We start from the raw sequence: 15,614 nt of genomic DNA, 5'->3' as shown, positions 1-15,614 counted from the left end.
AAAGAGCGTTGTATTGCCCAAAATCATTTGACTCATTGCCAGAGGAAGTAAGCGATGCATTTAAATCGCTTCTAACCCAGTGCCAGGAGCAAAATTGAAACAATGAAAACTATTAATACCACAAAAAGTGCTCAATGCTAAGCAAAAAGGCAAAGCAAAGCAAATTAAATCAAATATAGTTATTGCTATCTGAAGCCTTTACAAATTGTTTCACCTAACGGATCATCAGAAGGTCTTAAGATTCTATTTGAATAAGACCTTCTGATGATCCGTTAGGTGAAACAATTTGTAAAGGCTACAGATAGTAATAACTATATTTGATTAAATCGCTTCTATATTCAGGATTAAGGGTGACATCTTGACTCGTTCGCTTAAAGTGTGAAAAGGCTATCGGCTGAGTTGCATCAGACGCATACGGCTGTATGCCTATCAGATTATTGTTTTGTGGTTGCGGCAGTTGGCCCGATAATCTGTTGCAGGTGAGTTTACACAGAAATTGTTATTATTTATTTGATTAGATACGGTTGTCATTTTTTTCTTCAATACATGTAAATGGATCATCAGTCAATAAATAACAAGTCGCATAAATTAACCACTCTCAGTATCAGTGTCATCCTCATCTGATTTAAACCTATCTGTAGCGACACGGGGTTTTATGAGGACGCCTCACTCTAGCAGTGAAATATTTTACATAAGGAAATATGCTAAAAATGTGAAAGTTCTTGAATTTTAGTTTTTATTCTTTGCAAATTTTCTAAACCTAAACTGGTAATTTTTCTACCTTCCTGCCTTTCACAATAAGCCTTTCGTCTCAGGTGGCTAGACATTTTCGTGCAATGCTAGATATATATAATTTAATGCAAGTGCAATATAAATGCCAGTGCAATTACTTTGAAATGTAAAAACGCCCAAAAATGCCTTACATTTATGAGCAAAAGTAATTTTTTGTTTGTTAGTTTAGCATTACTTCATGTTATAATTCAAAAATTTCACTTTTGAAGCTATTTTTGGGAAATTAGAATAAAAACCGACTTTCTGACGTCATAAGTACATGAATAGACTACAACTAAGCAGTCTCCAAAAAGTTTAAAAGGGAGGGGGTGACAGGGTTTATTTAACAAAAGGTGTGATCATTTTTTGAATATTAATTTTTTCATTTACTGTACTTAATTTCATTTACTTAATATTAAATTTTTCATTTACTTATGACGTAACAATTCTTGTTTTTTACAGTTCTGCATTTTTAATTTATCATAGTTAAAAAATTAGTAAATTTGGTCAGTAATTTTAGTCAGTAAGTAAATTTAGTTAGTCATTAGTAAGCCGAGAAACATAAGTAAATTTAGTCAATTTTTTAAATAATTCAATGGTCAATATTCAATAGTCTACTTAGTCAATCAGTAAATTTAGTCAGTAAAAAAATTTTTTTTGTGCAGAAAGTTGTCAGGTTACCACTTGGATATTGTTTGATGTAGTTAATTCTGTAGATGCAGTTCTAGGTAATTTGATGTAGTTAATTCTTTTCGTCATTATCGGTTTAAGCACAGACTTTATACATTTTGTCATTTTAACCAATATTTTTCGTATTGTTGATGTGTTCCTAGTTAGGCTTATGATGGTAGGCCCTACAATTGTATACCATACTCTTTCGTGACATTTTCCTTTTATTTCGCCTTTGATTGTTAGTTTTTCCATCAATTCTTTGATGTAGCTAGAGTAAAACGTTTTTTCATTCCTTCCCCTTTGTTTCATCATTTGAATTTTGTGCTGTTTGCTTCCAGCTTAACTGAAGATGATCTAGCTTCTAGCTGATCGAAATCGATATTTAGCTATATATGATTGAACTGACTCGTGTGAGAATAAATTTCTTTGCAAATAGTACACAACTGTTAAGACGCTAAAAACGGATTTTGAATGGCTATTTATTTCCTTGCGCATTTGTGGCTGCATCATAAATAAAATGCGATTTATTTGTACAGTAGATTGGATGTCATGCACATTGCACTTTTGGACATTCTTTTGGATTGGTTTCACTTAACAAACGAGCCAAACTCTAAAGTTGGTAATGAGCAACGTTACAATCGTTGACTCAATATACAGTAAAACATATTTGGATAAAGAAATGTTTAGGTATTTTCTCTGTTTTACCTGTAACGTTTTGACTGGATAAAACGCTGTTTCTGTAACTTCTGATTGGTCCATTGATTCATTTGTCTTACCAAAAATGTTTATGTGCCTTCCCTTCGCCTTGTGTTGCAGCGTGCTCATTACTTCGTATCGCTTTGCATGAAATCAGATTAACACGGCAGGTGCCAAATAAAGCAAAATAACTGTTTTTGGATACCTTTGCAAGAAATGCAATATCAAGTTTATACAAAATGTGAGAATATTAACATTTCAAACTTATCGGTAAATGATTCTTCTGCACATTGGTACAGATTCTGTTCAAAACAAACAAGCAGATTACACGTAACAGTTGGTTGAATTTGAGCCAAAACCCTCCCCCCCCGACTTGCAAAAAAGTGTTGAAAAGCATAGGGTCAAAGTTGAAAGTACTTAGTAACACGAATAAAAGCTTCCCATATAAACCAGACAAAAATTTAGTGAAAAATAATGCAGTTCAAAGGTGTTCTTTTTAATCAAAAGCATAAAACTAATTCCAAATTTTGTGACTTTTTTGCTACTGTAATTACTCTCGGCCTTGGGTGTGACTTGATGTTACGCAAACCAGCAACGATTGATAAGCTTATCAGCAACAGTTCTACTGTTAGGAATAAGGACTTCTAAAAATGTCACCCAGAAGATGCAATGTTCTTTTTCCATGAAGGCATTAGCCGAGAACTTTGTCAGGTTCATCTTTTTTTTATCTGAATGTACTCTTTGATAATTTCTTATTATTTGCCTGCAAGTTATTTATCCATAAATTTTCAGGAGTTTTGCTTTATCAAAAATATATCCCACACTGCACCAACAAAGATCTCCAGCACATGGAGGTAGTTGATAAGCTAAGTACAAACACGTTCTATCCAGGTCTTCGTCCAATTTTTTAACCCTACCTGTAGCGACACAGGGTTTTATAAGGACGCCCCACTCTATTACTGAAATATTTCACAGAATGAAATGTGCTAAAAATGTGAAAGTTTTTGACTTTTAGTTTTTATTCTTTGCAAATTTTCTAAACCTAAACTGGTCATTTTTCTACCTTCCTGCCCTTCACAATAAGCATTTCGTCTCAGGTGGCTAGACATTTTTGTGCAATGCTTGTTATTAGGCGAGTAAGAAGTGACATTGGACCCGGACATTTTTGATAACAACCATTTTTGGTTGCAGGAGGCTTGTCTGGTAGTCAGACCAATGATTCCAAAATTCGGCAAAAATCGGACCTAAGAAACTGCCCAAATCCGCATTTTAAATTTGTAAAGCGCGCCATCTAGCGGTTGTAAATATTTGCTCTAAATAAAATGCAACATATGACGCATATATACACATAATTAACAGTCACAAGAAGATAAGTGTATAAAAACTATTAAAAAGGGTTGTGATCATAGGCAGGGAAGGGGCACTTACCCCCCTCCCCCGGTTTATGATTGCATATGTAATTTTCCCCCAAGAGCGCAATTTTCCAATATCGGATTCGCCTTTCAGGCAAACACTTTTCCATCAGGTTTTCAACCAACTCTATTTTATTTTTTTGATTTCTCTAAATATTTTTCCGCCGTAGGCGCAACAACCACTTACATCAGACGCTAACAGTTTTTTTTTCACAATTCTCGCACCTAACTACTCAAATGTTACTTTAAATTTAGAACTTTTCTTACCTATGTTGCAGCTTACAAAATGAAATTGGCTTCAAAAATTGTGTCTTTGCAACCCCTGCCTCTCCCCCACCCCTGCATTTTTTCTGCCGACGCCCATGTTTGTGACGTATTAGGTCATTTATTACAGTGTAATGATTTTCACGCAATGATAATCGCCTACGTTAAATTGTAATTCAATGTAAGCTATATATATGACACTTCAACAACATTAGCAACTGAAACAAATAGTGCTACAACATTGGCAGATGTAGAATCAACGTATAATAAAAAGATGAACATCAGCGATTTGAGCGACTAATGTTTATCTGAAGACAATTTAATGTCGTTTATTCAGTACTATTTCTTTGCTTCAACAAAAAAGGCAGCGTATATTTAATATATGCGTTCACTTTCATTTACAAATCATTCATTGCAAAAAATATTTCACTTGCAAAAAATAGTTCGCTTGCAAAAACTACCACCGTAACAACTAACAATTTGAGGTCCCGCTTTAGAGATACAACTATTTTATTAAAGTGAATATACTTCTACACTCACAACTCTTGGGTATCTAACACTCTAAAAGTGATGAATTTTCACACTGAGCTTCACAAGTACAGTGAATACTGCACTTGAAGCCTTTCTTGGAGCAACCCCAAGATGTGCATAAACGTTTAGCGCTCCTGCAATTGCACCTAATTTCTTTCAGAAAGGTTTTGGGTGCACATTCCTTATCTGTCATAATTGGAACCAGACCAGAAGCTGTTTCTTGTATCCATAGAAAGTAGGATTTAACACAGTTTTTAAATGACGCCATGTTGACACTTGATGACGCACACGAAGGCTGTGAAAGTAGCATGCTCTACTTGTTGGAAGCATTCTTTCAACTGATATGTACTGTATTTTGGGGATACAGCGTAATGGCAGCGCAATAAATTCAAAGTAGGCCTATTCATGGAAAACCCTTGCTTGTAGGCTACAGAATTTGGGCAAATTCTTCTCCAATTCTGGAAATGTCTTCTTTTAAAGCTTCCTTGTTTCCAAAGGCGGCACATTTACGTTGCACTTTGTCCAAACCTTTCAAGATTTTAAAAACTTTAACTTTTCCCATTTCGTAAAAGCAGGATGTTGTATCGCATCCAGAGAACGCGTGGCAAAATAGCAACGATCGGCACATATTTTCTCCGAGAGCAAGCTGAGCTCGACGAATGGAAATTTTTGCGTTAAACGTTTTCATATAAATGCTGTTTCCGCATGGTGTGTGATAAAGCAAAAGGATGAGTATATATATCAGTATCGTCAGCCATCAGCCCATCACAGTTACTTGACAACAGGTTTCATGTTCTTCCAGCATCTTGCGGACGATAACAACATCAGCGTCTCCTTCGGTCTTGTCTACAGTAACGCCATTACTACTAAGATTATCCGAAATATCAATTTTTGCTTGTTAGATGGGTTTGTCTAAGTCTAAGCGAATTGCTACGTCGGGACAAGATGTGTTCAGCTTTCTCCGTTTTTGCTTTGCTCCTTTGGTTGTTTCAATATCATAATTGTCAAAAACAACGCTGATATTGGTATTTTCCCCGCGTAGAAGATATTGAATGAAGATTTCAAGCAAATGTTTCATATTCCCAACTTTTGGCCAGGAAAGTCGGTGAATGAGAGCAAAGCCGTCAAATACAAGCAAAATAGAAGATAATCGAGAATTACAGTAGTGCACAAAATATCCACATTTTGCGAGATTATGTATTGAACAATGCAGATTTCTGAGATTTCCGCATACATCCGTCATCTGAGAAAAGTGATAGTGGAACATTGGCAAGTTCATACGAAAATATGTCCAATTCCAGTGGCCCTTGCAAACAGGCTATAGACAGTAATCTGTGAAAGATTTCTGTGGATGACATGTGTATCTCTTCATCTCCACATTTTAAGGCTTGTCGCATAACGGCAAAGGTACTTGCTTGGTTAGATCTTTTTAGCGCAATCTCTTTCAGCTTCTTTCCACATATTTTGCGAATAATATCGTTACCAATAATTAAGGCGTTATCCACATTTACACGATTATCAGCGATAAGACCTGTTGAAATGTTGTACAAATCTTCTCCCTCTGTATGAAATGGGTTGTGGCTTTGAAAAATGACAAAAACTTATTTAAGCTTAATTCCATCTCGAAGATCTCGATGTTGATGCGACCAAGTGCCAGAAAATTTCATTGTGAGAAATCGGAGTGCTTCGGTATACTGCGACAGGTTGTGCGCAGTTAAAGCCATTTTACATTTGCAGATTCCCTGTGAGTTATGTTAATTAATCCACCGGATGCTTTCCCCGGTCTCATCAACGTTTGCTCAATCGTCATATCACTCCATGTTCCGCTCCAGTACAAATTTTTGTTTATCCTGATAGTGAAAACCGTTCTCCACTGTAGATTGAAGACAATGGCACATGTTTTCATTATCTTAAAGATACAGTTGTGTGAGGAGTGTCACGCTCTATGGCTCTGAAACGTGAGCTACTTTAGCAAGCACCGTCAAGCGCCTACAACGTAATGACAGAGCAATGGTAAGATGGACCTGCCTAGTGCCTAGTCAAGCCTGAAGACAACATTCAGTTTGAGACTCTTCTATCAAAGCTCAAAATAAAAGACATCAGTGAAGTCCTTCAATTAGGCAGACTGAGAATTGTCTCGCCCAGTTGTCGTGTACCGAACTGAGATGGCTTGGTCACGTTGAGCGCAGCTCAAGCTGGATCTCACATGTCAGATGTGTCAACATCGCAGCACAGCGGGGTCAAGGTAGACCAAAACTTTCTTGGAAAGAACTTGTAAAACGTGACCTTGTAGCCCTGAACATGGACTCTGCCAACCCAATAAATCGCAAGGTGTGGAGGGGAAGACTTCGCTCTCGACAGACAGACAGGCCACACCCTCGACATGAGGGTTAATTCATGGCCTGTATAATCAAAATTGGTTGATGATGATGATACAAAACACAGCATTTCAAAATAATGATTGTGTCCAGCAGCTGCAAAATAGGAAAGCATGTCCTTGGTAGGCTTTAAATGCAGGGTCCAATCTCTGCTGCGTTTAGATCTCACATACATTCGAATAATAGACCCAAATGTCATAAAGATCACCCACAGTTTTCAGGTTCTCAACTTTTCCTTCTCCTGCTTTAGTTTGGTTATTTGAGATTGAAAGTCAATTAAAACTGGATTGTCAGTAATTTTATCTAATCCAATCTTGTCTGATGAGACATCTTTGTACAACTTCTCTAACTGCTTCTAAATCACTCGCAAAAGCATCTCCCTGTTTAATAAGCATTATGGTGCATACATAACGGAATCTTAGGATACCATTCGAAAGAGCTTCTATGTGTTTTTGTACATAACAACTGGAACATTTGTTCTGAACATTTTCTGAAATCTTTTTGTTGTGAAAGTTCAAGGTATAAATCATTACCAAATTTTATGTGCCCGTAATTTTCATGTTCGTCAGATATGTTGTAACAGACAAAACTACATTTTCCGAAACCAGTCTTAGTTAATTAGCATTTTGCATAATTTTACAACCATTGCACTATCATTGCAGCCTAGTTTCTGCTACATGAAGCACTCAGCAAACAAAATATGTTATTTTGCGTCGATTTAACGTCGCCAGACGTTGAATCAACGTAAAATAGCAAACTCTGCTGTGTTGTAATTCTAGACACTATGTTAATCATGCTTGTTTCACTTGAAATTCGCGAATTAGCACGACAGAAAATAACTATGTTTTTCTGCCGCTAGATAGCGCGCCGATCAATAATTGCTCCCCTAAAAAGGCCTTTCCTTATGTCCGAATTTTACCGAATTTTAGATTTGGGGTCTCAAACAAGTAACCTATTTTTTTATGAAGAAAAATGGTTGCTATCAAAAATGTCTGGGTCAGGCTATTTTTATGTCAATTCTTTACCTCCACGTAGTCGTCCCCGCAAGTACCTACTTTGGGAAACTAAACTTGCTACAACTGTCGCTATAAAAGTCATCATGCGGAAGAATAATCATCAGAATGGTACCCACAGACCAAGCACAGCGCCCTTGTCAGGGCGAACAGCTCCAGCTGTTGTAGGTCAAGGAGTGACCATTCTGCAACGAAATGTTGAAAGCATCACCAACGCTAAACTAGACATCATCACACAGCTTGCCCACAACAACGATGCAGCAGTGATCCTCATCCAGGAAACCCATTGCTTGACCCCGGAGAAGCTTAAGATTCCACACTTTGATCTTGCTGCCTGCACCCTCAGCAATAAGCATGGAATAGCAACGTTCGTTAAAAAAGACATTCACTGGATACTACAGGCAACTTCCACAGCAGACGGTGATCTTGAATGGATCGCAGTACGAATACAGGATACGATTGTTGTAAATGTCTACATACCTCCTCCAAGTAGACTTCTTTTGACATCATTACCACCATTTCCTGCACCCTGCATATATGCAGGGGATTTTAATTGTCGTCACACTGATTGGGGTTATTGCAACAGCAACACTGATGATGAAACTTTAAATGAATGGGCTTCCAAAAACGATCTTTCCCTTTTTTAATTAATCCTCGGGAACCAGATAGTTTTCTATCCGGACGCTGGAACACAGGAACCAATCCTGACCTTGCTTTTGCAGGAGTACTTCAAGGCGAATCCATCCCAGATCGTAGTCATAGAAAAATTTCCCAAATCTCAGCACAGACCCTCTATAATCTTTCCTGCATCTATTGTGCAACCGCCACCAACCAACCCAGTCAGAAGCTGGAACCTTAGGAAGGCTAGATGGAAGCAATTCTCTGAAATCACGAGTAAACTAGTTCATACCCTACCCCCACCCAATAATGCATATGTCAATACCTCCTACACAGCCTTCACAGATCTGCTTTGCCATGCAGCAAAACAGTCAATTCCCCGTGGCCAACGCAAGGAATACATACCATGCTGGGACGAAATGTGTCAAAGTATGTACGAAGACCTGAATGACTCCGAAAAATCTGAAGACTTCCAAGAAAGGTCTTGTTACGAACTCGCCCCTTCTCAAATTATGTTTAAATACTGTATTGTCAAGCATGAGCGATTTCGGACATGCGATGTTTTTGTCTCTTCGCTATGGTTAATTTTTCTCCTTTTCGGTTTCGTCTACTGCTAAGGTAAGAGCTTACATTTTTCTTGTAATTGTTTCTTTCATTGTTTGTTTGTGACTCATAGTGTTCTGCTTGCATAATATACTGTTTTCCTACTTAGTTGTCTATGGGCTAAGGTTTAGATAGGTCACAGTTTAAGCAAGAGGTTCAGGTCAACAGACTGGAAGGAGCGATCTGCAACTAGTTCTCAGGCAGTAGACAAACACATAGGCCACTTGTTGGTAACCGTGGAGTCGACTTAGTTTCAGATTCTACATTTATTACAAGAAAAGTAATAGGCTTTTCCTTTTGTTGGAATTCAACCCCTTTAAGAAAGTACCTAGATTGCTTTAAGCTGCTGATTTCAGTTGGTTTAATCTAACATTGTTTGGCTGTTAGTAGCCTTTTGATAATTATTTATTGTCTTCATTGTAGTTGCTCATAGTGTCGCAACTGTTCTGGCTGTTAGTTAGCCAATTGATCTATTTATCTCATTGTTGTTGCGGATAGTTTTAACTCTGTAGTTAATCTTGTCAAAGTGATTAAACTTAAGTGACTTTACAGGCAATTACAGGAACCTTCTTGGAGAGAGTTGTTGCTACTAACAACTTCGTGTATTGTTATTTGCTGTGTTGTCATTTTTACAAATTGCAATAAGTAGGCCAATCATAAGCCACGATGTCAGAGTCTGAGGATACGGTAGCAGTCAATCAGTCTGTTCCTAGTTCACCTTCAGTAGGTGCTGAGTCAGAGTTTGCTTCGATCCTGCGCGAGATGCAAAAGGAGATGGCTCTAGCTAGAGAGCAGGCTCAGCGCAGGGAAGAGGCCTTGATGTCTCTGCTCACGGCCAAGTTGAAATTAACAGAATCAGAGTCTGACGTGACTAAAAGGGAAGATGAGCCATCTGGGTCTAGTCATACGATGAAACCATCTGGGTCTAGTCACACGATGAAACCATCTGGGTCTGGTCACTCGATGAAGCCATCTGTCAAACAAGAACCCCATGAAGATGAGCACGATCAAAATTATAGTCGCAGTAGTACTCCCAATGATGAGTCGATGTACCATGTGCTAGATGAAGTTGAAGGCAATCCCAGCTCCCAGGCTACGACTCCAGTAGGTACCCTTGGAAGTCAATCTGTGAGGGTTAGAGCATCCCGTGAATCCCCAAGTATGCCACATCGTTTACCTCCAGGTTTGCATCATCTGAATCCGTCCCCCATGCACCTTCCGCAACTTCAAATAAGGAAATTCTGTGGTGATGTCGCTCACTATCCAACATTTGCGCAAGAGTTTGGGGCATTTGTGAAACCCTATTGCACCAATGATCACCACAAATTAATGTTCCTTCAAATGTATGTTCAGGACGAGGCAGCCGAAGTGATTCAGGGTTGTTCTTCATACGTGGACAAAACTAAGGCTTATTACAAGGCTTGGGAGTTACTACATGGTAGATATGGAAGTGGTGTCCAGCTCATGCACAGAGCTAAGGAAGAACTCTTAAAGGGTCCACGAATTCTTGAGCACGAGTCTGGGTCACTTAATCAGCTGGTAATTAAAATGAACAGCTGTAAATGTTTGTTCGAAAGTAAGGGCATTTTAGGTGAATTGAACGGTTCAGAAGTGCTAGGCAAAATCTTGTTGCGACTTCCCGTTAAGTTACAGGAACAGTTTGCCAAGCTGTCATACAGCAAGGAAGGTTGTGGCCAAAGGGCTACATTTAGCGACTTGATTGGAGTGGTGGATGATGCTGCCCATTACTCACAATCAGAATGGGCACAACAAGTGTTCCAGAATCGTGCTAAGCCTAACCCCAGTAAAGCAAGAGAAGCGACAAGGCAGCTAAGGTTCAAGACCTTTGCTACTAAGGCAGCCGGTGCAGAAGAAGCAAAGCAATCGTGCAAGTTGTGCAATGATGTGCATTGTGCACCCATTGTGGTCTTGTTCTTCATTCTTGGACATGTCATCGGACGCAAGGTTTAAGTTTGTCAAGTCGAAAGGTCTTTGCTATAACTGCCTTAAAGAAGGTCATTTAAGTAGGGCATGCAAGTTCCAAAGAGCATGTAAGGTTTGTAACCGAAGACATAACTCCTTGGTTCACCTTAATTCAAGGCAGGGTGATTCCACAACGAATGCAGAAAGTGTTTCCGAGGGAAAGGAAACTGTAGCCGTCGCACGCAAAGGTCCAAGCAGTAAGGTGTCTGCTATGCTCAACATTCTGCCAGTGAGAGTGTGGGAGGAAGGTTCGAAAAAATTCACAAAGACGTATGCGTTGATGGATACTGGGTCAACCACCTGTTTGTGCAGTGCTAGCTTGGTTCGCAAATTGAATCTGAAAACAAAAAGGGATGATATTGAGCTGCAATGCATTAGTGGGGTAAGTAAGTGTGGATTAAGTGCAGGAAAGTTGTGTGTTCAGGGAATAAATGAGGATCAATCCTTTAGAATTCCTTCGTGTAGAGTGCTAAGCGAGTTGCCTCGGTTGGAAGATAACATCCCTGGTGCCAATTTGTTAAAAGCTTATCCTCACTTGGCAGATGTAAACCTTCCCCAATTGCAGTCAAAAAAGGTGGAGTTGCTAATAGGGGCTAATGCTCATGAGACGTTTAGAACGTCTGAGCAAAGGTATGGCCAGTTTGGGCAGCCATTTGCGCTACATACTGCTCTGGGATGGACTATCTTTGGGTCAGACTATGAGTCAGCATCGGACGCAAATGGTGTCTGCTCAACATGCTTGTTCGTTAAGTCGTCACCTGCCGACAGCTCATGTCAGCAGATAATTAACATTTTAACTCAGGATTTTCAGGACATCGACGAACCCCAAATAGGTGCGCCCTCTTTGAATGACCGGCAAGCACTGAAGGTTATGGAAGACACCATTCGCAAACAAGGAGACCACTATGAGATGGAACTGCCATGGAAAGAGAATGCGACACTGCCTAACAACCGACCTGTTGCAGAAAAGCGACTTGGAGGTCTGAAACGTAAGTTAAAAGCAAATCCCGATTTGCACGGTAAGTATTGCGAGAAAGTTAATGATTACATTCAAAGTGGTTATGCTAGTCGTGTGCCTGATGATAAATTAAAGTGTTCGGATACCGTCTGGTACCTGCCTCACCATTGCACCGGGAAAAAGTTTCGTGTGATTTTCGACTGTGCGGCTAAGTTTAAAAACGTTTCCTTAAATGATAAACTCTTACAGGGACCAGACCTCAACAATAACTTAACGGGTGTTTTGTTGCGATTCAGGCAAGGTAATGTCGCTGTAGCAGCAGACATAAAGGCCATGTTTCACCAGGTCTTTGTGTCTGAGAAGGACAGAGATGCCCTTCGATTTTTGTGGTGGCCTGATGGAGATATGAGCCAGACCCCTGTCGACTACAGGATGAATGTTCTGGTCTTTGGAGCTACATGCTCTCCGAGTTGTGCTGCGTTTGCCTTGAAGAAAGCTGCCAGTGACAACGTAACTGCAGCTACTGAGGAAGTATTACAAACTGTAGATAAAAATTTCTATGTGGATGATTTGTTAAAATCTTACGACACTTCGCAGGAAGCTATTGCAGCAGTCACCCAATTGAAGGCACTCTTAGCCAGTGGGGGTTTTAACCTTACAAAATTTTTAAGCAACACGGTCGAGGTGACAAGTTCTACAATTTTGGTAAAGAGGTTACTTTCTTCAGCCACAGACATATACAACCAAGCAACCACACGGCATTTAACATAATGGATTAAAATTGAACATAAACTATGAGCTACAAACGTTTTCGGCCATACACACGTTAGCCCTTATCAAGTAACAAAAAATAACTGCTTATCATATCTACAATGAAAATGAATGACTGATCTAAACACTGAATTGAAAAACGAAATGCAAAATGAAACGGCAGAACAGAAGAAAGGCACATCACGTGGCGTTTAAATTACACCAGGCAAAGACGCAACATATGACGTATCAAGAAAAGACGTTGAGTAGATAAGAAGCACCTGAGGCAAACAACTGTGTATTGAGGCGAGGATTGTATGATTTTATTAGCAAAGCCTCGTGGATTTTAGTGTCGAATTCGGTGAAACATTTACGTTATTGCCGTGTGGTTGCTTGGTTGTATATGTCTGTGACAAGTTCTATCCCCGAAGCAGATCGAGCATCGTCTGTGCTGGACTTGAACCTTCGTGACCTACCCACAGAGCGAGCACTTGGTGTGTACTGGAACATCGCGACGGATAGCTTCACCATCAAGGTAAACATAGAGCTAAAATCTTTTACTAGAAGAGGTCTGCTCTCGATGGTTAGTCAAGTCTATGATGTCCTGGGGTTCGTGCAGCCTTTTATCCTGCCAGCCCGTAATCTTTTGCAGGAAGCGTGTCAGGGTGGAACGGCATGGGATGATCCACTCGACGAGTCACGAAGACAGACGTGGGAGGCTTGGCTGAATGGACTTCCCCATCTTGGTGGTATTTCCATCCATCGAAGCCTCAAACGTCAGGACCAGGTAGTTGACCATATTGGTTTGCACGTGTTCAGTGATGCTAGCGTCACTGGTTATGGCGTTGCATGTTATATTCGAAACGTTTATGTTGATGGACAGATAGACAACGTATTTTGCATGGATAAATCACGTGTAGCCCCTCTCAAGCCAGTGACCATTCCGCGTCTCGAATTGACCGCCGCCACCATCGCTGTGAAGTTATGTTCGTTCATTTGTCGCGAAATGGACTTGAATTTTGATAGTGTGGTTATGTGGACGGACGCGACGATTGTGCTTCAGTATATTAACAATGTTTCTACCCGTTTTCAAACTTTTGTGGCCAACCGCCTGCAACAAATTCACGCACATACTGTACCCCGTCAGTGGCGCCATGTTCCTACTGAAGAAAACCCCGCTGATATTGCATCACGCGGGTTAATGCCTGACAAGGCTGATGTTGCTGACTTGTGGTTCAAGGGGCCACCATTTTTACTTAAACCCGAGGCTAGTTGGCCTCAACAACCGAATTGCATCAAGGACCTTACCTTGGATGATCCAGAGTTGAAAAAGACAAACAACTGCGCCATCGTCACATCTCCCGTGAGCTATCTGCATGAGCTGCTAGCGCGCTGCTCTAAGTACAAGACCGCACAACGACTAACCGCCTGGTGGTTGAAATGGAAGCAATTCATGAAATGGAAGTATTTGTCAGGTTTCTCGCCGCCGGTTGTAGGACGTCTCACCGTGGATGAACTGAACAACGCCACTATAGCAATCGCACAGCAAGTTCAATGGGACGCCTTTCATGACGCCATGCGTGCTTTGCCAAACGTGTCCGATTGTACGTCACCAGAAAGACTACACCCCGACAAAGAAATGCGAAACGCCAGCTACTTCCAAGAGTTGCGTCAACTAAGCCCCTTTGTTCTGAACGGGGTCATGCGTTCGGATGGGCGTTTACAAAATTCAGCTCTCCCTTTTCAAACCAAACATCCAATCATTCTTCCCAGCAAGCATCGAATAACTGACATGATAATTCAGGACCACCATGAGAAGGAAGATAAGGACCATAAGGACCAGGTTACAGATTTATTCAAAGTAGTATTTATTATGCGTCAAATCATTGTGAACCTGGAGAAATACTTTACAAAGAATTAGCTGCCTAATGGGGCAGCAAAATATTGATAAGTATTTTGATTTGGTTACAGCAATACCGGACTGCAGCAATTGGCACAAGGCTCTTGCAGCAGCGTCTTTCAACTTGATTCAATGGTAAAGCAACCTGTGTTCTGTCAGGTTATGTACACACAAGTTCAGAAATATTTAGGAATATGCAATGAGGCACATTGAAATTACAAGTGGCTGCACATTTACAGTTCGATAATACGAGGAATTGAATACAAGCTAATACAATCATTTCGACGTGGATTCAACATTGCAAGACAATGTAAAGATGCGCGGGTTTGCAATTAGATTACTTCTCTTCTATCCTTGTTTGTATAAAAGTCATAAAATCAGTCGTTGTATCCGTGCTAAAATTCAGCTATGTTCAAACCGCATTATATTGATATTTTCTAAATAGAAAATGGATTTATAAAGTATGAATACAATACTGTTTCAGTATATAAAAATGCTGAATTTTACATCCAGTATTACGATTAGTTGTATGACCAACTTTTTATACAAAAAAGGATAGATGATTTTGATAAGCAATCTAATTGCAAAACCGCGCATGTTTACAAATATTCAACGTCTTGATATGTTGAATCAACGTAAAAATAGCTATCTGTCTAATGAAAGGAAAACCTTTCATTAAGCTCCGCGTTTTATTTAGGCTGTGGTTGAAGCCAATGTTTATAAAACCGCAATCATTCAAATAGTTTATTCTGCCCAAAAGCAAGCTTGACATACTCGTGTGGAATGTGCAGGGCATAAAGGCTTTTCACAGCACTGACATTGGCCACGGTTTTTTGGTAGTTTATTTTTTCTGGCTTTGGCACCTTCTCCCATAATAGCGTGTTTGCATACGTCGCATCTACGTCGTGTCGACGATAGTTGGGGCAGAGTGGCCCTTCTGCCGCTTGGAGTTGTTGTTGAAGGTTGTTTCCCTATTACTGCTTCAATCTTATGTATGGTGTGATAGTTCAGGCCCTGGAGAGATCGCGACTTTATGAATGGCTTCACGAGTTCCATGGCCAGTTC

The 15,614-nt window shown here is 39.9% G+C and overlaps 1 protein-coding gene across 1 annotated transcript; it reads left to right on the top strand.

Moving 5' to 3' along the window:
* Nucleotides 1-9,624: 9,624 nt before the first annotated feature.
* Nucleotides 9,625-15,074, top strand: LOC145773769 (uncharacterized). The gene is made up of 5 exons (XM_082584900.1): nucleotides 9,625-10,923; nucleotides 11,063-12,612; nucleotides 13,067-13,184; nucleotides 13,302-14,492; nucleotides 15,063-15,074. Exons 1-5 carry the CDS (start codon nucleotides 9,625-9,627, stop codon nucleotides 15,072-15,074), a joined length of 4,170 nt encoding a protein of 1,389 aa, XP_082441026.1.
* The last annotated feature ends 540 nt before the right edge of the window (nucleotides 15,075-15,614 follow it).

This window comes from Aplidium turbinatum, chromosome 7 (genome assembly GCF_918807975.1).
Source record: "Aplidium turbinatum chromosome 7, kaAplTurb1.1, whole genome shotgun sequence".
NCBI classification, from domain to species: domain Eukaryota; kingdom Metazoa; phylum Chordata; class Ascidiacea; order Aplousobranchia; family Polyclinidae; genus Aplidium; species Aplidium turbinatum.
This window is presented reverse-complemented; position numbering and strand designations above follow the sequence as displayed.